Genomic DNA, 22,840 nt, shown 5'->3' with positions numbered 1-22,840 from the left:
AGGAGCTGGGATTGTTGAGCAGAGTACAGTCCTTAATGTATCAAATCAGATTGGTAACAAACTGTTTTTCTTGCTGCTTTAGTAGGAATTGATTGCAGGAGTTTCTTGACTAGAAATGTCTCAATGTCACTGGAAAATATTTTGAGAAGAGATGGCACAGTACAGTTTCAGCAAGGACTGTTTAGTGTGTAGGTACTGTTCAATTCTTGGCTCTTCACAAAGTTCTGGGCTTTTTACATAGTGTAGGCAACCCAGTATATAACATTGACTGCTGCAAAGGCTGCTGGGAACACTGCTCTGGCATATATATCGATGGTGTCAGCATCAATGGGCTTAAAGAGGGATTTCAGACCACTCTTTTTATCCAGTTTCATCTCTTGCTGCTGTTTAGTCTCTCCAGTCTCTATTTCTATTGTGCCATATGATCCAGGCAGACTTCTGGGGATTCGGTGGTGCCTGTTGGAAATGGCCAGCTCCTGGTTCACACCAGCGATGGAGAGGGAGAACAGAACAATGGCATTCTTCACGTTTATCTGCAGAGGAAAGAGGAAAATATGTAACAGCAATTTATAGCAATTTGTACTTCATCCAAACTATCCGTGATGCTGACATGGTGAAATATATGCGAGAGTGATAAATGGTATTTATTGCTTGCTTTGGCAAACAATAGAAAGACCTCTGAAAGCTTCTGTGCTACCACATCTGAGCTCTAAATATGTTTTTGAAGTACAAGTCTTGAGACAGACTTTACATCTCCTCTTATTTGTTCTCCTTTATTCTCTATTTCCCATCTTAAACACAGCAACCAATCATGCAAGGCTATGTTGCAGTCGTTGTAGTGCTAACTGAGCATTGACAATTACATTCAATTGTTTGCTATAATAACAAAAGTATCAGAGAATTGGAAAGGGTGTTAGATAACGTAGGCTCTGTTTTCCTATGAAGAGCTGGACCTGATGGCCCTTCAAGGTCCATTCCAACCTGGGCTGTTCTATAATAGCATTTCTATAAAAAGAATTTACTTCCATAAGGAGAAAACTTTGCAGTGCAGAGCCATTGCTTTTGCAAATCTTTTCACACTGCTTGGCTTACTGACCTCTCCACTCTGCCTTCTCGCTTTGATCTTGTTCTTCTGCTTTTTCATGTAGTCAGCATTGAAATGTGCAAAAGCGTATTCTACCAGTGCAGCGAAGACAAACACGTAGCATATCCAGAAGTAAACATCAAGTGCCTTGATGGCAGATGCTCGTGGAAGCGAAGAGCGGGCACTGACCATCAGTGTAGTCATTGTAAGAACAGTGGTTATGCCTGCAGCGCGGTATGAGAAAGCTCCTTTAGGTCTCATAACACACCTTCATCAGCGCGTTTACTGATCTGAAACTGAGGAATACTTTTCACAGCAGAAGACCCTGAATAGTATGGTTTCTGTTTTTCCAAATGGGATATAAAGAGATTGTAAGGACTGTACGTTTGCATGACTAAGGCAGCTTTGAACATCTTATCTTTGGTTTTCTTCTAGTTCTGGATTAAAACCAGAAGACTTACACTCAAAAACTTTTGGGTCTGGACTTGCAGCCCTTACTCAGGCAAGCAGACTAACAAGCTTTAGGAACATCTTTTTGTCATGGTTTCAGTTTCTCCAGATCAGTTCTTTTATAGGACTGCCTCACCTTCGCTATTGCTTTTAGCCATCTTTAGTGGCCCGTGTTCTTTATTGAGGTAACTGTTTTGATAGCATGGCAGAAATTAAAGCAGGCAGGAAGGATTTTAAAGGACACTCTCTTCCGCACACTTAAACACAGTATTCATAAATGCATCTGAATGGAAAACGAGACAGTAGAGAGCATAGTTACACCATCAGCATACCCTTTCCTGTTAGATCCCCGTTCTGTCTGTCTTACCTAAGGACACCCTGGCAGGCACAGCTGACTGGCTGATCCAGAAGGACACCCAGGACATGGCCACGAGCAAGATAGAAGGGACGTAGGACTGAATGATGTAAACACCTCGATTTCGTCGGAGGTGGAAGTGGAGACTCAGCCTGGGAAACTGCCCTGCTGACAAAAAGTGGAGACAAAGAAAGATTCCGACTGTGTGAGCTGCAGCTCGACTGATATGCAGAAGAGCATTTCCTACAGAGATGCAGATTTACGTTCTCAAACAACATTCTTTTGGCCAGGGATCACAACAAGCTTTTATGAATCTTTTTTGATTAGTCCTCATAAACTCTGCATGAGGGTTTACGCAGTTCTCATCAGCACAGTTAGCTAAGAATAGGTCAAATGATTTGTCTCAGGTCATATCAATGCCAGATCTGAAAATAAAATCATGAGTCTTCTCAAATAACAGTATTGCTTCAAAATGTGTACTGTCTTATCATCTGCTGTAGAAAGTCCTCCAGATACTAAATTTAGATTTTTTAAAAGGCCAAGTTAATTTCAAACTCAAAAAAGAGCTTAGAGGAGATGTGCAGCATAAATGAGGATCTGAGTACATGAAAGAGGATGAAAAATCAGCAGGAAAAAAATGACTCCAATCTTTTACAAACACTGCAATAAAGCCAGTGATGTATGTACACACCACTGACTTCTACTGGGTGGAATTAGAATGATTTGACTGTACGTCATAAGCCTCGTAACATTAGGTCTAATGGAAATTTTCCTTATCCAAAGTTGCAAATTAGGTCAGGAAAATTTGAGTTATACCTTATCAAGCACTGTCTGACTATTCCACGCAGTATTTTCTCAAGCATATAGAGCTGAAGAACATAATATGCTATAGTGTGACTACCTGAAAGCAAAAGGTTACCATTTTTGCAAACATGAGCTACAGAAAATTCATGTTAGAAACCTGACAGATTGTTTAAATTAGTTACTGAGGAGGAGGGATTCTCTATTATAGAAATAGATTTTCCTGTATGAAAAGAATAACAGATACTGTCCCTGAATTGAAGACAGATCCTGTTACCAGATTTGAAGTTCATCAGTTCTGTTGTAAACTGGTAGTTAGTAATTGTGAATTGAGCAAGCTGCAGCTTATCCAGCCCATGGATCTCATCCTGGTTTTCTGACCAGTGGTAGACAATGTCCTCTGAAGAGTAACCATCTGCCAAAAGAAAGCAGATTAAATGCAAAGCATGGGGAAGAAATTAAGAACCTAGAGGGCTCATTGGGGAAGTGCTGTAATTCCTCTGCTACACTGATTTTCATTGGTCCCATTGCAAACATGCTGCGATTCACTCCAGATAATTCACTATCCTGGCAACATCAGTGTTTCCAGGATCCCATCAGGGGTAGCTTTCCTACAGGGAGAATAATCCGAGTTGATTTGCACTGACTAACAGTATGTGGTATGGCACAGTGCACTTCAGTGTCATGAGAAATGCCCATGTGCCTGCTCACAGGAGCAGAATAACTGCTGTTGTAGTGCTCAAACAAGGCTACCTGCTCCAGTTAGAGAACAGCAGCACAGCACAGACCCGTGTCCATCCTCAAATGAAGTCGCTAGCTTCACAATCACCATGTATATCAGGCTATTAATTGCTGTGGTTTGGCATGGGTGCCAGCTGGAAGAGAGGCACAGGGCACCAGGGTAGGAGAGAAGGATGGGAGATGCATGAATGAATTTATGTAACATGCAAATCCATAGGAAATCAATCTTTGCTGGTGTTGTTGTTAATGCACAACTTGCTGCAAAACCACCTTGTTTCCTTAAGGAGTCTTGCTTCTTACTTGTTTGTTGCACTGACATCAAAATCCTCAAATTCAATTAGAAAAACTCAACCACCACCAAAATTCCCTGCAGAAGGAAAGAACTGATTGCTGGTTCAGTGTCTGCTGCCTCTACAGTTGGTGATTACATAAGTAAAACTGTAGATTGCTATTTTTGACAGGATAAAATGGTATTGTGGTTAATTGCCTAGAAAACAAAGTCAGGGCTAAAAAATGAAAAACAGAATCTTAAATCAATAGGGCAAATGAATCTTAATATATATATGAATAAATGAATCTTAAATCAATAGGGCAGTGCTGCTTAGAAACCACTACTCATATACCTAGAGCCCCGAGCTCCTCTAGGTTTCAAAATATGCATTCATTCTTCACTCACCTTTTTGAGCACAAATGAATTTAAGCCATTCTCTGAAATATTCTGATTGATTTTTGTGTAGCAGATGGCTATGCAAAGGTTAGGCACAATCACATTCATTACAAAAAGGGAAATCTTTCTTTTTCCTGTGTTTTTGGGTTTGTTTTTTTTTTTGTCATTTTTCACAAAGCAAAAATAGCACACCAAATTTTGCCCGTGGGCTTCTTTACATCTTGCTGGACTTGATGGAAACCTCAGTAATGCTAATGAAAAGACTGTCACAGTGCCACTAGGCTTTACATAAAACACAAAGTTCTGGACATTTGTTCTCAGCAGGACTGCAGGTTGTTCAGCTTCACTGAATTAAATCCCACATCTTTAAACTGGAGCTGAACGAGTCCATCTCTGGCACATAGAGTAAGGGATGTGTTTTGTACCCTTTCTTTCTAAACCTGTTACATTTCACCGATTAAAGCAGAATCACTCCAGCGAGTTCCCTCAAGCTAAGAACCATGCATGCAGGCTTCAAGCAAAATACAGGTTAGATGAAGTGCTGCACTCAGCCCTTACAGCTCTCCAAGTCCAACATGCATTCCTGCTCATCCATCGGGTACTTGGAGAGGTCCATGTCACATGCCACCGTTGAGGTAATTCTGTCCAAAGCAAAATGAACACCAGTTAGTGGTGTGCAGACAGAGCTGTGGACTTGCTTTTTCCTCAGAATTCAGAGACTGAATGGAAAATGTTGAAAACTTAATATTACAAGAGACATAACATTAATATAACATTAACAAGAGAAAAACATTTTCTTTGATTTAAATTAATAATTATTTTAAGAAATTTTCCAGGGGCAAAAAAAAAGAGCGATTATTTTTATGGTCTGTTCAGCAGGTGAACACATGGCAGAGGACAGTGGCCCCCCGTCCTGCTTACCTTATGCTGTATAAGATGACTCCATCTGGCTGGAGCCTGATCAGTTTGTTTTCCACAGTCACGTCATGGAACCAGGCAGACTTGGCGTTTACTATGAAAGTATCTGGCAACCAGAGCTTGTCCACAAAGCGGCTGTCCAGCCCCAGGGTCTCATTGGTGTGGTTGTAGGACAGGCGGTCGTCCCGCCAGCTCTGGTGCAGAAATACTGTCATGGTGTATTCCTGTGACAGGGAAATCCCAGTTAGCAAGAGACGCTAAACAAAGAGGGTAAAGCCTCAGGACTTGGTCAAAAATAACCGAATTGGTTTAGAAATGTCCCCTGTGCACACAGGTATTTTTAGCCTCTGCCGTAGAACTGTCCGTGCATCTTAATTTGTTGTATGCTTTTACCTTGGGTGGTCCCAAGGTATCAAAGAATTACTCAGAGTCAGTGGTACAGATACATGTCAGGGGAATTGCATCTGTTGTGCTGGGGAAACCTGTTCATTTATCTCTGGAAGCACTGCCTTTGGTTTTGGAGGATTTTTGTAGCAAAACTAAAAAAAAAAATCAGGTGAAGTTTTATATCGGTAGTAATGGGAAAGGATGGAGGGAAAGTTCTGGATTTCAAATTCAATCTGTTGTGTTTCAGGAATGCAATCAATTCATACAATGGTTGGTTGTGAGATTTCTAAGTTGTTATATTCCATTGCTTTACTGAAAGGTCTTCATGTGGAAAGGAGGCACATCTCACAACCAATGCTCCCCTTCGCTTTTCAAGGGAAGTATGTGTGGTGAGAAGGAATGTGAACAGCAGTTGGAGCTAAGGCTTAAAATCAGGCTGTTAGTGTGCAGAAGTCTCAGTGACTTACACCTATCTAGAGTCTTTTCCTTGCCAACTTCTGCCCAAACAGAATCTGCCTGTGTCTTAAGATGCAAAGTTTGTTCTTTGTGGTATCTTCTGACAGTCTTTCCACTCCAGACACACAAAGGATCACCTGTCTTTATTTCACCTTCTGCACCTGCTGTCACCGCACTGCAGACATTCCCAACTAAGTGTCACTCAACGTACCATGTTCACTTCTGAGATGTGGTCAATGCTGGCTACTTCAATTGCAAGAGCAACGTTAACAGGAGGACCTGAGAAAACAAGTTTGAATGACATGATTTACATCATAGCAAGATGAGTATGGAGATGACCAAAGGCTGTTGACTTTTGTATCAGTGATAAAATCAATCAGTGATAAAGGAAATGAAATGCAGTCACAACTACTGAAACTTATGTGATCTCTCCCAGAAAACATGACATCTCGTTTCAGACAAGATGCTGTGTCTTCAAGCAAACAGATATTATTGCCACAATGTGAGCCAAAATGACTTCAATTTAGGTATCAGTGGTTTAAGAACTGTAGCAGCAAGAAGGCTGCAGTGCTAATTTGTGTTTCAAATGGCAAAATAAACACATTGTTTGCTACTGTTTTCAGAATCAAGTATAAGATTAACACAACTCTTGAATCAGAGGATGAAGTTCAGATAAACATCAGAGGGTAAAATAATCGTAAGAAATAAAAGGCATAACTCTCAGTTTCTCACCTCCAATCCCAGGCCTGAAATTACGTGCGTAGCCTTTCATCAAATCATCCAGGTTGGGTAACCAGGATATTTCGATGTTGGAGCCTATGTAATCTCCAATGTCAGTCATAGCTCTAGGTAAAGAGAATTGGAATCTTTTAAAACTTGCCCACATTTACAGACATGAAAATAACATCAGATGGAGACATTTTCCTCTTCTACTCCCTGACCACCGACAGTCAAACCAGTAAGCATGAGTGGTACTTCAGAAGAGCAGTGTTGTTTATGGTAGAAGAGCATTTCAGATTTTTCTGTTTAAATCAAAACCTATTCCAGGAAATCCTGCGGCTCCTGTCTGCAGTAAAAGTCGTTACTTTCAAAAGTATTTTTTTTTTCTTGAAGAGAAGAGTTTTAGAAATGCAAGGAAAGCATAAGGAAAACCAGGATACTTTGTATACTGCATGAAGTGCAGCTATCTGGGTAGCTGGATTGGGTGGAGAAAGTGAGGACCGAGGAAGGATGGATCTTCTCAAATGTGATGAGAAAAAGTGTAAAAACTACTGAACTGGAATTTGGATTGAACATCTTTGATGCTGTGAAAAGCCCTCAGATAGTGAAAAAGCAATGCTCAGTAGGTGTGTGGATACCTGTGTGATGCACGTACATGGACTGAAAGGAATTTTAAAAGTGAAAACAGCGAACCATTGAAAGTGGCATCCCTGCAGTCTTAAGTAACGCTGTAGATATTCCATAATCTCTTACTAACAAGGCAAGCTCAAATTCTCTTCGAAACTGAGCTGGCAGGCTTCATTTGCAGCAGATCTGCGCCTGCTCACATAATCCCTCTTGCCAGCGCTGTGATTGACACAGAAGGAATAGATAAACAGAGGACTGTGACAACGTCTGCCACAACTGTTTGCAGAGAATTGCCAGTGGTTGGGAGAGGCATCTGAGTGCAGGTACTGAATCAGAGCTGTCTGAGCACTGTTTGAGCATCTCCACCTGAGGCCAGCAGTAAATTTGAGAGATCCATGTCACCAGTAACAGAGGAGAAGGTTGTTAAACATCGACAAAAGACTGCAGAGTAATACAGCATAAATATATTCTGCCTTGTACTTACATAATTTTCTTAGAGTGTTCATGTGACATTGACCCAAATAAAGCACATGGTTTTTCTCTCCAAAACATGCCGGTCCGGGCGTTCAGCTCTGCAGTGCCATTACTTCTGCTCTTCTGAGTAAGGATCGTGGCATATCCTTCTGAGTAAGGATCAGAGCCATATAATTTGGAATAAAATTTAAACAAAGGCTTTGAAGATTTATAATAGAGGGGGTCATGTTTCTTTTGTTCTGTATCACATCTCACCAACCACATAAATGCTTCTTTTCACATTAGGTACACGGGTGCACCCCCAGATAACTGATCTGTGCTCAGTCACTTGCTATGAGGTAATGGCATCATAAGGACTGCCAGGAGCCTCGTCTTTTTTATTCAAAAAGCATTTATAGTGTGCAGCAATTACCCTGTGTCAGTATTGTCTTGTAATGGCATTTTGGAGAGTCAGAAAGCTAAAAGGAAGTTAAAATGACAGAGTTGGGTTAAAAAACTGTGGACCATAGCTTGCAGTGTTTTAAGCAGATTACTATCTAGAGGGAGTTTTACTTAAATATCCATGACACAATTAAAAAGAATCTGGTTTCTATTATTAATAAAGCCTTAAGGTCAGATCAGTGTAACAAATCTGTTGAAGTTAGTCGAGCTATATGCACTTAAACCAGTGGGAGTCACAGAAGTGTTACACTGCACCCAGATCCAGTGCTTTAAAGTGACATGAAGGATGGTGGGAGAATTTCATTCATCATTCACAAGCAGTGGGGATTACATATGGCCTTAAATATTGTTCGTGTTTTTTACCTGAAGAAGGAAGTCCAGCTAGAAGATGTTCATTGGAAGGGATTAACTTTTTGTAACGTAAGCAGTAAGGATTAAAAGAAAGGAAACCACTAATAGTGGAATTAGCAAATTTGCATCCTAATGTAGGCTGCTGTCAAACTTGTTTTAGTAAGAAAAGGAATTTGTAAAAGTAAGCTGTTGGCTTGTAAAATCCAAGGGATGTAACAGCTCATCAACAAGCTTATCTTTACGTTGCACCAGGGCAGAGCGGGATCCCAGGTGGCTGAACAGCATTCTCATGTGTACTGAAGGCACTCGGGAAGGCATTCTCAGATCTGGAGCTGAGGGAGATGGTTGTTATCTCAACTCTTTAGACACATCTCATTTCAAGCAGAGAATATATTTTCATCCGTACAAATGTGGGGTTTCAGCACTGTGAGAAGTTCCACAGAGCTGGTTGTTAACAGCAGAAAAAAAATTAGTTCCCTATATAGTAGGCAAAGGAGAGAGGAAATCACTACTGGTAGACCTGGAAATACTGCAAAGTTCTTCTTTGCCTAACAGAATTGTCCTTGTCACAGGTTGGGAAAGCAGCACTAAGCAGCAGATCTCAAACAAGCAGAGAAACTCATCTCCTTTAGAGCTAAGTATCCTCAGTTTAGAATCAAAATACATATATACTAGAATCCTTCCTTTTGAAGCTGACATCTATCTCCCAGCTGCTATGGGACTGAGATATTCTATTCATCTGGACTGAGCTGGAGAAGCATCAGTCAACTTGGACAGCGTGTCTTGGTAGAGGCTTCAGGCAAGTGAGATATTAGCCTATCTTCACTGCCTTCTGGAACACGGCTTGAAAATGGTTGCTAGATATTTATCAACTTTACTAGAAAAAATCAGTACTTAAACTGAACAAAGGAAAGAGGCAACCTGTATATTCTGTGTGAATAAGTGCATTACAATGGCTCAGTAAGATACAACATTAGTAATACTGTTTTTGCACAGCAGTGCCAGTAGCTCTAGCAGCAGTGCAGAAAGCTCAGCAGCATCTCTGCTTGTGGCCAACAAGATACTCATCTCAGATCACACTTGTAGGGAGAGTGCTGTAACCTTGTGGCAAAGACATACTGCAGTGGGATGAGGAAAATCACTTTTTGCATCTCCCACTGCTTCTTTAAGCCTGCTATCCTGACTGATTCCACCTGGGACAGTGGCACAGTCGCTATGATCTGAAAGATCTTGTGATTTGAAAGATGGAAATATCAGTTTGACTGATAGTAAGGACTGGGGTGGAGTGTATTTCCTTTTCTGTGAGATAATCTTCTGGGGCACATGGCCCTGATGTCACCGCCGCTCAAGAAAACTTCTTTCTTGAGAAAAAGACAAGGAATCTCCAGCAAGGTCAGCGAACAGTCTGGCTTCTGTCAAGCTCCAGGATTATCCAGGGCACCGTGTGTATCCTTCCCATCTGCCATTCCTGACTCTAAGTGAGGCTCGCTGTAAATATGTTCTGTATTTTGAAATGTAATTGAAAAGGCATTAGGCTTAATTCACGGCAACCTTCTGAACATCAAAGCTCCATCAAAGCGCTAAAACTCTGTGAGTTTTAAGCAACAGAAAACAGACTGCTCTGCATGCATTCACGTGATAAAGCTCCTCCATTTCCATGACTGGAAGTAAAAGACTGAGGAGGTTACACTGCAGGAGAACAACTGTATGCAAACATACAAAAGCCATTTAATATTGTAGGATCCTAAATATGAAAGGCACACCTATTTTTAATTAGAGATTCATTATGAGGCTTCTATTATTGCAGCATACCAAACTCTGATAAAACAGCCTTTCCCCAAAGAGCTGGCAATCAGAAATGCCAAATTTCTTGCCACTTATCACGCCTCAAGCAGACCCAAAATCTTTTCCAAAAACGTTCACCTGCAAACAGCACTGGCATAGGGAGAATGTGCTGACTGAGGTTGAATCAGGCTCATTCAAACAGCACACGACAGAATTGCTCCAAATGCAGCTCTGTTAAGCACTCTCACAGGGTACTCAAACACAGGAAGCAGGCTGTGTGCGTTCCCCTCTCCTCTGCCAAACCTCAGCATCCCTTTAACAGGTAGCTCTGCCTTTGGGAACATCTCGTGTGGTGCCACCACGTTCAGAATTCTCTGAGATTCCTCTTCTCTTGCACACTGTGCTCCCAGCTGTGCAGCTGCCCGTCGCACGGGGAATTCCGCGCCTTTGGACGTCCTCTGTCACCAGAACCGTGAATCAAATCACGTTTAGTCAACAAAATCAGAGCAGTAAAAATGTATCTTTGATAGCACAGCCTGTTATTATAAAACCATGGGATCAGTAAGGCACTGCTCCCTGTAAAACCAATAAATCATATGCCAGGACTCCAATAAGGAAAAATAAGAAAGTTAATGTGCTGCTTGGGCTCCTCCAAGAATTATTATTTCGTGCATCAAAAGCCACCTATGTGAGTAATTTTAGTGATGCAAAGGTAAAAATCTGTTTTAATCCCATGTAATAAACTCATCAAAAGGACACTTGCAAGCAAGATTACTTGCTCTAGGATTAAAGAAGGTTCTGCCATAGCCGTGCTAAACCCTGAATCATCAGAAAACTGCTGTACTAAACAGAGCAGCTTTCTTTGAATATTGAATGTCTTACACTTGGGCATATTTGGAAAACTACTGCAAACTGAACAGCCCGAAATTTGAAAGCTAGACTTTGCCTTCCTGTGCTCTGTGCCATGAGTCTGTATATTGCTAACAAACAACATCACTGTGGAACTGCAGGAAGAAAACCAAGAAACAGGCAATTAACCCAGCATAATTTATCTAAAAAATTACAGGTTGCACATATCCTGGCAGTTACTGTGCCTGGAAACACATCACGAAGACAGAAGCTGAGAAGACTGACTGCTTCTTTTTTTTTAATATCCAAACACTACTTTTCAACCGAAATCCTCAGTCCTTGTCCGAGTTCAGACAGTTTGGGATCACTGAAGTGACGGGCAAGATCTCCATGCCTTTTGGTCATAAGAAATCTTCTCTGCCTCCGGTGTCACACTGCTGGCTGCAGGGCACGGAGGTTTGGAGGCACGGCCAAGGTCGTGGGATGCACCACTGTGTGAGCCCTGGACAAGGGCAGCTGACACTTCCTCTGAGGTGAGGTCCTTTTCCTTCCCAATGGAGAATGATAAGATCTCGCTAATTAATCCCAAAGGCCATGACTGCATCGTTAGTTCGTACACCGCTCTGAAGTTATTAACAATGTCTATGATACAGAAGTGGGAAGACCCCTTAAATATCACAGCCACGCGTGCTCTGGGTGATGTAGGCATGTTTTTGCATGCAGCAAGTCCTTTTTAACTCCCCCTCTGCTTTCATTGCATAATCCGGCAAGCTTTTTCCAAATCCAGCCTCCAGATCAGAGAATATATAGAGAACATAGCTGGTTGCCTAGCTAACACCTTCTGACTGACTGCGACTGCGAATCGCAAACATTCAGCTTTGCAATTTATTATTTAAAAAGCGGCGTTCCTCAAACTTTTCCTGAGCTGCTCACCAGCCCCATCCCTTCCCCCGGAGCCCGCAGGAGCGCTGACCGCCGCCCCGGCCGCAGCCCCGCTGTGCGCGCCGCGCTCCGAACGGCTGCTGGGGCGCTCGGGGCTGCACCGCGCGGTGCGGAGCCGTCGCCAAAAGGATTGCCCGTAATTTAGAGCGCGTGCCGCCAGCAGAACTCTTCCCCAAGCGTCCCGTTCGAAGCACGCCCCGCGGTTAACCCCACAAACCGCTGCTCGGCCGCCCCGCGTCCTCCCGTCCGTGCCGCCCCGTTCCCGCTGTGCGCCGCAGCCCCGGGGCAGCAAAGGAGGGAATGGGAAGGGATTACCTGATGCACCTGTGCTGCTGGGTGCACAGCAGGACCAAGGCAGGAAAAACCCAGGTGAGAAATTCCATTTTACTCCCACGTATTAGACCGCGGCGCACAAAACCGAGGCTCCCCGGCTCCTTGGGCAGCTCCGAAGCTCCGCCGGTGTTGCCATCCTTCCTGCGGCAAGTTGAGGCTCAGTTTCAGCGCCGTATCGCCGCCGGGCAGCGTTGACAGCCCCCGCCGTCTCGTCGCCCCGCTCCGCTGCGCTCCCGTGCCCTGCTCGGTGCCGCCCGGCCCGGGGCCGCCCTGCCGGTTCCGTCCCGCCCGGGAGATCCGGATGGGGGCAGCGGGATCGGCTCAGCAGCGCCGCGCTCCTCCTCCGCCCGGCCGCTCAGCGGGCTGCCGAAAATAGCCCCTGCAATTACAGCTCCATCCCACCCAGCGCGGGAGAAAGAGAACTAAAAGTGCTGCCGAGACTGCGGGCATGTCCCGTGCAAATCGCCGCCGGGAGGAGAACGAGGAGCCCGGGCTGCACGCGGGATGGAGGTTGCGGTAGAGCCGCCCCCGCCCCCGCCCCCCCGGCAGCGCTGAGCTGCAGCTCCGGCCCTTTCCCCGCGGAGCGGCGCGGATTGCGGGTGGGAGCTGCGCCCGGGACGGGAGAAGCCGCGATCTCTGCGCTCTTTGAAAGCTGTCCCCGACCGCAGGTGCGACGCCGAGAGCGGCGGAGCCCGGGCTATGCGAACTTCTGCCTCAGCGCTTTTGGCGCACCGGAGCGAACGCCTGAGCTCAGCTGACACCGCCGTGCGGCCCAACCCGGACGCGTTTCGGGACCGGGCGGCACCGGCCGCGCTGCCGGGGGCTGCGGGTTCAGCCCGAAGGTCGGACGCGACCTTCTCCTCCATCTTCGCTCTTTTCTTCTCTCCTCCTCCTCCGCTTTTTGCTGCTGTTCAGTCCAGAATGGCAATTTTAAAACCAACCCACAAAGGAAACAATGTGTAGGAGACATTTTAAAGAAATTGTACCGTAAAGCGAAAATGAACGCGTGGATCCTTTAATCAAATGAAAGGATGCCCACCAGGTTTGTAAAGGGCTTGGTTTACCCTTTTGTAGGGTTGGCTTTTTTTACTGACGAATGCCATCAACCTAAATGGCAGCAAAGGCACGACTCGTTGAGGGCAACCACAGAAGTGACTGGGAGGAACAGCTGTGCACATCTACATGTTGTGTGCAGATGCACGCAGCACACACATATCAGAAATGTGTAAGAATGAGGTGGGGTTTTGTTTGAGAACTTTTCTTTGCACACCACATTAGGTCACACCTGTCCCCAATACACCAGGAGGACAAGACCTACATGACAGCTCTAACAGCTGGGCTGTTGGATAAAAACTGGTTTGTTGGAGGAGGGAAACCAAAAGATCAATAATGGAACCTACAGGATGAGATACAGAACAGAAAGATTTTGTCTCTCTGTGAAGCAGAGCAGATTTACACCTTTCAGGATATTTTCAGTTGACATTTTCTCCAACTCCTCAGGCTGACGTTCAGTGAGCTGTGTACCTACTCTGAGAATTCCTTGGTGCTGCTTTTCTCTGGCTAGACAGCTGTCATCAAACCTACCAGTAAAAAATGAACACACATTTCTGTGCCTCCAGAATACATCTGTTAAAAAAGCAAAATGGACATGTAGACTTGTGGACACGCAGAGTGACTTTGTATGGTAGATATCTGTGTGAGCCTATAGGAAAACCACAACAGTGTAGGCTCCAAAGGGAAAGATACTGCTAAGAGTTTGACCATTGCAACAAGTGAAAACAGAACGGCGGTCCCCTAGAAAAATCACTGCTGTTCCTCCACAACTGCTCTTCCAGTGCCCATTGACTTGGGGTCCATGAAGAAAGCTCTCTGCTTCTGGCAGCGAAGTGACTGCTCACAAAACCTCCAGTGGCATTGTGATGGGAGAGCGTTTGCCTTCAGGACTGCAATCATTTTCTGGATAATCTCTGATAATCCAGGTGTATTATCAGGGTTTTGATTATGCCCATTCACTTGACCAGGAATGTGTGCTGCTGGCATCACTGAGTGAGCCGGCCTCGTGCTGAGACTTGGATGGATGAGAGGAACCTACACAGCCAATCTCCCAGCAGCACAGCGCAGCGGTTTAACAAAATCCTGGGTTATTTCCACAGGACTCATTTAGCTACCACTGCATGTCTGTGCTTCAGAAACAGATGTTCTAAGACCTGTTTGCACAAAACCCTAAAATAAATGTGGAACTTTCCTCAAACAAGCACACTACATTTGATGCAATGGGCCACAATTATATTGGCTCTGTTACACAGAAGACAAATGCGTGGTCACTGGCCATGTTTTCAGTTGATTCTGCAGTCAGATAGAAATTTCAGCCTAACAGTCTGTTATATAGAGAAATATATGGATTTACACCCCCACTCAACAGGAGTAATTCCTATTAGCCAAAGGAAAAAGAGAGGATAAAATAATAATGATATGTTTAATTTCCTACAATTCTAGCAGAATATCCCAAATTCTTTAGAGTCAATGGCAGATTAAAATTGCTCAAGAGGGAGATTAAAAAACAATTAAAATTGCTATTAAAGCATCAAAACAAAACAAATAAGCTCCCCTCAATCTTTCTCATCTAATCCTCTTGAAAATAATTGAAGCTTTCCTTTAGGTGCTGGCTTAGAACTGTCAAATAGTCTCACAAAGACAGCCCCAACAGCCATTTCTCCTTAAGCCTTTTGTCACTCTGTCGACTCGCCATCACTCCTCCATCCTTATGGCTGCAGGCACAGCTTTTCTGGGAGTGCTTCTGCCTTCTGACCTCACACACGGAGCTCAGGTGGATCAGCGTCCTCACGGTGGCCCAGAGCTGCAGCCACAGCCGCTGCCTCCTTCACACCACGTGCAGACAGGGATGGCTGGCTCTGCTGCCAGTGGTGCCAAGAGCTCGCATCGCCACACCGAAGTCTTACAGGCAAGAAATGCACCCCACAGATCATTAGCTGAATTCTCCCACAATTCCACATGAACGGCTCGTGGAAGACTGTTGTGGCAACGTCGCCAAATGTCTCTGGAAACACAAATTACACACATATGCCTATTTTTATAAATGAGATTTGGAAATATCCGCAGCAATCATATGGTGGGAATATTTAGCTTCTTTCAGAAGTTGCACAGAAATGATTCCTCGCACTGGATGGATGTCCCACAGCCCCAGCTCTGAGATGCACGGCTGGTATTTAAGGACTGGACAAGCACAGCATTGCAGTTACTCTCAGTAAGGCTTCCATCGATGTTCTGCTGATATTTACACTCAGACATTGCTCTGTGTTGTAGAGCAGAGATGGAGAAATCGTTTTACATAATCTGAGACGCACTGAAAAAAATAAGATTCCATTATTGGCATGTCTTGCTGCCAAACAGCTAGAAACCTCCATAGAGGAGCTGCTGTCACCTTGGAAACGTTCGGGAGGAAGAACCGACTGCCTGAAGAGCAGCATGGAGCCACGCAGCGTCCAGCCCTCCAGCAGCACTGCGGTGCCCAGTTGGTGCTACAGAACTTCACCAAAACGCCTCTCAGTTTGGGATTTCAGCAGTAGGATTTCAATCCATTCGTGCTCACTTCTCACACGTTATCACCCACAGCTGTGCCTACGGGACCTGGGCATCAGGGAGCGCCTCTGTACGCCTCCTGGAGCTTGCAGTGGGGGTGGATCCAGATTCCCAGTGGGTGCAATGGGAATCGAGAGAGAGGAGCTTGTCTGGGGAACTGTAACTCGGCACCTTCACAGGGACTGCCGATGGCTTCTCCCACGTGCACGTGAGAGCAGAACGCTGGCCCTGGTGACAAAGGTTCACCAACACGCACTGCACTCACAGTTGATACGAAGGTACCAATTAGCCGTTCTTTTTTGACTCAAGCCGGTTCCGTTCACAGGAAGCTTAGAGGTCACGCTTGTCTTTATTGATTGCCGAGGCTGATCCTGGGATGCCGTCGCTCTGAAAATGAGCCGAGCAGCGTGGAGCAGCCACGCACACCCACCGCGGCGCATCCCACGCGGGCTGACCGCCTCCAGCGGCTGCGGCTCGCGGTCCCTCCGCTCCCCCGGCGCCGCGTGGTTCGCTCCGTTGCCGGGGCAGCGGCCGGACGTCCTTCCGTCGGTCCTTCCGCCGCGTCCCGGGCCGCGGGGCTTCGGCAGCGCTCGGGATGCTCCGGGCACACCGCTCGTGTGGGGGGTTTGTTCTTCGTGCAGCTCCGCTTTGCCTTTAAGGTGGCTCTGGGCGTTTAGCTCGGTATATCCCACACTTCGCACTCCATTGCGTACCTCTCGTTCCCTAACCAGATAAAACTGCTTTCTTCTGGGCTTCTTTTATTAATAAGCCAATTACTATACATATAAAAACGCTTTGGCAGCGTCTTTATTCCTCCACAAGAGATCTGTGGAAGTTAACGCTCAATTTGTGGCTGCACCCTGTCGCTACATATACCTTAAGCGCTCACCGAACGCTGCCGATTTATCTCCTGACACAGGCACCAACTTGAAGGCTTCCTGGAGATCTGTGTACTCACCGACTCTCAGCCGTCTCCATGTCAGCCCGCTTGCTGTGACGGAACCGCCGGCATGGCAGGCAGTGAGCCCGGGGGTGGAGGAGAGGAACCAACTCTCATCTCATTTCTGGAAGAGGAAGGAAACGGTGCAGCAGCTCAGAGCTCTGACCTGAAAGAACACGAGGAAGGTGAATGTGAGAAACCACAGCCATAACTTGCAGAATGCTGGGGTTAACTTCCTGTCTATGATGGAACAGTACGGTTCTAGGGGCAGTGTGATATTCCAAACCAATGAAATGATCCCAGTCGTTTTCTTCTTAGCATTACACTGTAACAGGTATAGCTACTTCAAACTTAAACCATTCTTTTTTCTGCAGCAGTAAATTCCCTACTTAATCTGTGCAGCATTTTGACTCAGACTTAATGATGGTGAAAACCAGTGTTTGACTGTAGGGACTCAGTTCAGCCTCTCAGACCTCAGCAGCTGCTGCCAGGGGGGACTCACCTTTGGTGAAGGCCTCTGTGCCTGCAGAGGGGCACAGGTTTCCACCCCCATGTTGGATCCCCCATGGCACCAGCTGCCTATGAGCAGGTGACTGACTTCTGTGTCAGAACACGTGCTCAGTTACATCATGAGTCCACATATCTACTGTTTAACATTGCCATGCATCATTTAGTGCTGAATACTGACCTCTGCGTTAAAAAGCTGTTCTTAGGTTATTTTCTTACTCTCATTTTCCTTATTACCCAAATACACAGTAATACATACATAATTCATATTGAATAATGCTTAATGAATACTTATAGGATTCCATCTTCGCTGCAGGCTGGAGTAATGAGGTGTAGAGAAGGGTGTTAGTGTAATGTGAACACGCTGCAGGCTGTTGGCATTCTCCTGCTTTGGTTTCCAGGTGTACAGCAGCAGCCTTGTGTGGCTGACTTTTAATAAACACTGCAGTAATGCTATAAAATATAATCTCTGATCCTCCACATACTTTGACTTGGCAGCAGGTAAGTTAGTGCTCTGCATTTTGAAGCTCAAAGTCTCTCCAGTAAACTGGAGTTTTAATTTCTATTAGAATACAAGCTTGAGGAAGATTTGTCTGACGGTGGCAAGATGGGGAACGAGGTCACTTCTGAAGAAGCTGGAGACAAGTCTGAACATAGCAGGTAAATAATTCATGGCTTTGTTAGCAGCTCCAGTAATGACTTCCTTTGTAGTGGTGATTTACCTTTTCAAGAGGAGGTTTGGGTAACACAGTTACATGTTTTTTGTCAGGTGAGCCCTAGGCAATATGCATACATACAACACCTGGCTGCACCACATTCATATGGGCTTATCAGACCTCAAAAGAGCATTTATTAGCCTGGGTGGTGCCACACCAAGCAAAACCAGCCAATGCTCTGTGATAATGTGCTGTGTTACATTCAAATCCCTCTGTACTTACAGAGCAACAGGAAATACTGGAAGAAGGGAATAATAGCAGTGTTGGATTGTAAGTTTCTGAATAGTTTTGTACCACTGCGTACAGTCGATTAGCACAGAACTGGTGTGATGATAGCCATCCTTTGTAAACCATACTTTGGTTTTACAAGTAGGTGGTAGAGTGAATTTATTCCTGGAGAAATAAATATGCATGTAGCAAAGGTCATGCATGGAAAATAATTCAGTGGTTTGAATGGGGCTTGAAGTAGCTGCTTCTCTCTTCACAAATGAGAAAGCACAGTTTGGCCTGTTTGACTGACTGCTGATCTGTGCCCTGCAGTGTCCTGACACAGGGTTGCAAGGCATGATGAAAAGCTGGAACACAGTTTATTAACATATGTATGTGGGAAGTTGCATAGCACATATGCCTGCTGCCAGTAAATGTTGACAGTGTTACCATTATCAGCAGAGAAACTCAAAATACACCAAAGTGATTAAAAAAGCCAACAACAACAAAAAAAATCACCAAATAACACCACCACCCATCTTCTGATTTCTTCTCTCTGTATGTTTAAATAGACAAAAAAGTAAGAGAGAGCTCACTCGAGATGAACAGTTCTACACAATGTTTTAGACTAGTTTAGAATGTTCCCTTCAGTTTTAAAGTAATGTTCAGGAAAAGTAAAACCTGAAAACCATGGGTGTGATCAAGAGGCTCAGACATTTAAAACCAAAGGTATTTGGTAAAGATATTGCAGCAATAAATGTGAGTACGAACACTCGGTATTAGATACTTAAGACTAAAAATCTTGGCTTAAATGCATGTACTTAAGATTTCTGTACAGATTACCATTGCTTTTTCCTGACTTACACTGCTGACACTCACAGCATTTTGCTGGAATGAGTTAAACCAAAATGCACTCACAAATGCATAAATGATTGTGCAAACTTTGCAGAGCTTTTCAACTTCTTGTTGTGTTTTCATGCTCATCATTTATTTCAATTCAAAGGGACAGTTTGGAACATTGCCTGGACAACATTACAAGCAGTCAGGCTCTGAAGTCTGCAGATAGAATTTGCTTATTTGCTTTACCCAGGAACCTAAAAGAGCTCAGCTACATTGCCAAAGAAAAGGAACGTGTGGTTCAGAAAACCAGGTCAGTGTTGAAGGAAACAAAGGCCATCACCATAAATGCACCATCAAATACTGGGTGCTGTACCTGTTACATGTTTATAGCATATATAGTTTTGTCATGAGAGTTATGTGATGCCAACACCTGCTTGATTTGATGAATCCAATACATTTTAAGTCCCTTGTAAAGGATTACAGATAAAAATGGAAAGCTAAAACACTAATAACAATGCTAAAGAATAGAGTGCTGGTCTGGAATAATTAGACATTAATTCCTCTCATTTATATTGGCACAGTTCTGCTGGTTCAACAATCAGTTAGAAAAATTAAATGGAAAATTCATTATAAATATTTTCTTAACTGCAATGGAAATGTTACATTGCAGTCAGTGAAGTCAGCTGCAAACTTCAAAACATACACCTGCTATGAGCAGTTTGCTGTGCTAAGGTGCATAATCAATGAACACACAGATGCTATAATTACAAAATAAACAAGAAAGCTTGCTAAGCAGACTACGACACCAAAAAGGGAACAGACAGAGCGCTTACCCTTGTCCTGGGCTCACTGTAAAGTTCCAAAGGAGAGATCTCCAGAAAGAAACCATTCCTCGCTCCTAGTCAGCTCTTAAATGGGTCGAGGAGAGATGCAGCCAGGCTCCACCCCTCCCAGCAGCACAGGTGAATTGCCTGCACCTGTGCTCCAAGGTCCCCCCAGCTGATCAATCAGTTCAGCAGTTCCCATACATCAGATAAAAGGACCTTCTCTAGCAGAAGATGGATCTGTAGAGCAATAATGTTAAAAATGCTGTTTTCTTTTTCTTTGGTAACATAGCTGAAGTCAGACTGAACTATGGTTACTTTTCTGGATTTTTAGAGAAAATGCTCAAAATAAATATGGGCTTTTCAAGAACCTCATTGTAAAGTCTTAGAGAAAAAGCGGTGGGGAGGTGGGGTGTTTGAGGAATCCCAACAATCTTCTCCTTCAGAAGGAAAAGTTTCATGGTTGAGGGAACTTAAAATGTAAATGATGTGTTTGTTTGTTTCAGAGATGAGCTGAGTGCCTGCCAGCTGCGGATCACAACACTGGAAAAGCAGCTGGAGAACGTAGACATTGAGACAGAGGAGGAGAAGGAGGCTGGCAATGTGTAGGTAGAGAATATTTCTGGGTGCCAGAGATACAGGCATCCACTGTGTTTGTCTGGGTGTAATTAATGCATTTACTTTTTTCACCTTGCTGTGTTGTTGACAGTGAGCAGAATTTTTCAGCACACGCATTGAAGATGTTCATAGGTCAATGAAACCCAACAGAGTTACATCTTATGCTGAGAACAGCCACAGCTTGGAAGGCTGTTCTGACAGGAGTGCTATTCTGCGTGCTCAGAGCAAAGCTTTCGTTTCTGTCTTGGTGAATGCTAACGCTGCAGTTGCTTTTCATGTGGTTGGGGATTTTCAGCAACAGCTTTTCCCCTTGAAATAAATAATGGTGTGTTAGCATGGACACCCCTGACCTCTATGCTTTCAGGCCTGGGGTTCTGTCAGTTAAATCAGAGTGCAGAAGGAGGTGGAGACTTAGGAATGGATAGGAAAGAGGCATATTTCTAAAGGAGCATCCAGCAACAACAAGTTATTAGTCAGCCTAGCTCACTGCTGTCAGTTATGTTTATCAGTTCCCCACTAAATTCTGTTCATTATGATCAACCAACACCAGTGTGCCATATCAGCTTTAGAGGTGATGCTTTTTTCCTAACAATTACAACCAGGATTTATATGTATGCTTTTTTTTTTAATTAATTGTTTTATGTTGTGAAATGCACCAATGCCTTTCAGGAGCAGCTCTGCATGCAGGAGCTGTTCTGAAACACTTGTGAGGAAGTGGGAGGCAATTTACTGTACTCCTCACATTTGGTTTAAATAGAAAGAAGTGGGTGGCTTGTGTACCAGGAGCCAATGCATTGTGAACAAACTTTGCAGCTGCATTTTTATGACCTGTGTTATTCTTCAATAAGAAGAATCTTGGTGCATCAGCAAATGACAGAATAACCCAGGTGGGTTAATTGCCAAAGTAGAATAACTGATTAAACAAAAATGAGTTTAATGCTAATCAGACTTCTGTGGCAGGTATTAGACTCCCTGTTCAGGATCTCAAAGAGACTCTTATTAAGAAAAACCAACAAAGACAGAAAGGCATTGTGTGAGGTTTTTATACTTATGACAAGTCAAATTGTGAGGTCTAGAAATGTGGAAAATAGCAATTTTCACAGTCTATTATATTTAGCAAATTAATAGTGAAGACTTGATAAGTTCCTGGCTTACAAAGCTCAAGTGCATCATTTTATAGCAATAATGAAAATACTGTCTGCCACAAGCAGTATTGGAGCCTTAGAAAAATTGTGAAATCCAAGTAATAACTTCAGGTAGAAGATCCATTTCCAATTTTCACTTCCAAAGATGGAATTTATGTTGAATAAATTCCACCTGTTGTCTATTGATTCTGCAGTGTGCTGTGCAGTCATTTTCCTGGGTAGAGAAGCCCAAGGAAAATAAAGAGCTGCGTTGTTACACTGCTGCTGTAGCCAAAGTGCAAGGGGTATTGTAGTGCCATTCTAAAGGTGAAATCAATCAAGGTTCTCTAGGTTTGCTTATACTTACTAATGCTTCTTTTATCAGTGTAAGAAATAATCACTTGGAGCCACCTGCCAGTGCTTTTACAGCAAACACTCCTGTGCAAGTATTGACAAATTTGTAGCAGTTCATAGAAAGCTGCACCGCTGACCAACAAACGGACACTTAGGGAGCTGAACAAGAGACTCTGTATAAATTGATGTCATTCTAATACATAACTCTCACCCCCCAAGCTATTATTTATTGTTGCTGACTTTGTTTGGAAGGAGTTTTTGATTTTTTTTAACATTAATTAGTTCCAATTGCTTTCTAATTGTCTCTTTTTTATGTACCAGCCCAGCCGTGTTCCGCCTACAGGCAATGCATAGGCGACTGTGCACTGAGCTGGAGGGTGAGAAGAATTTGGAGCTGAAAATTGCTTTGACACTGAAAGAAAACATGTAAGTGATGGAATGAGAAAACTGTGTGATGGGAGTCAGTCTTCATTATTTTCTTCCTGTGCTGTTTAATGGATCCCAAAGTTAATCTCTGCGGAAACTGTTAGTAAATATTGAACTACATAATTGGAGGACTGCAATGGTTTACTACAAAGCAAAGGATCTTGAGAGCAACTTTTAGCCTAAACAATTAATTGCTTGGGAAATTGGTTGCTGTGGCTCAGATCCTGAGTTAATTTTGCACCAATAAATGAAATTTAAGTCCCAGTTTAATTGGAAAATAGGATGGACTAGAGTAGACCTGTC

At 43.9% G+C, this 22,840-nt stretch overlaps 2 protein-coding genes across 2 annotated transcripts in view; one reads left to right on the top strand and one right to left on the bottom strand.

Annotated features, from left to right (window-relative positions):
* Positions 1-233: 233 nt before the first annotated feature.
* Positions 234-12,431, bottom strand: GABRD (gamma-aminobutyric acid type A receptor subunit delta; the record flags this gene model as incomplete). The annotated part of the gene is made up of 9 exons (XM_079545443.1): positions 234-533; positions 1,097-1,308; positions 1,902-2,057; positions 2,968-3,105; positions 4,657-4,739; positions 5,020-5,240; positions 6,071-6,138; positions 6,592-6,704; positions 12,364-12,431. 9 exons carry the CDS (start codon positions 12,429-12,431, stop codon positions 234-236), a joined length of 1,359 nt encoding a protein of 452 aa, XP_079401569.1.
* Positions 12,432-15,773: 3,342 nt separating this feature from the next.
* The window catches only part of CFAP74 (cilia and flagella associated protein 74), a gene marked incomplete at both ends in the record, with an annotated part of 37,595 nt that continues 30,528 nt past the window's right edge, over positions 15,774-22,840 (top strand). Inside the window, 8 exon segments of the mRNA XM_079545562.1 lie at positions 15,774-15,879; positions 15,882-15,964; positions 16,901-16,909; positions 16,911-17,106; positions 17,998-18,088; positions 19,355-19,501; positions 20,522-20,620; positions 22,433-22,537. Coding sequence (XP_079401688.1) covers positions 15,774-15,879; positions 15,882-15,964; positions 16,901-16,909; positions 16,911-17,106; positions 17,998-18,088; positions 19,355-19,501; positions 20,522-20,620; positions 22,433-22,537 — 836 coding nt within the window.

The sequence above is a fragment of the Tetrao urogallus genome, assembly GCF_951394365.1.
Source record: "Tetrao urogallus genome assembly, chromosome: 21".
NCBI lineage: Eukaryota > Metazoa > Chordata > Aves > Galliformes > Phasianidae > Tetrao > Tetrao urogallus.
Note: the sequence above shows the minus strand (reverse complement) of the source record. Positions and strands in the feature narration are given on the sequence as shown.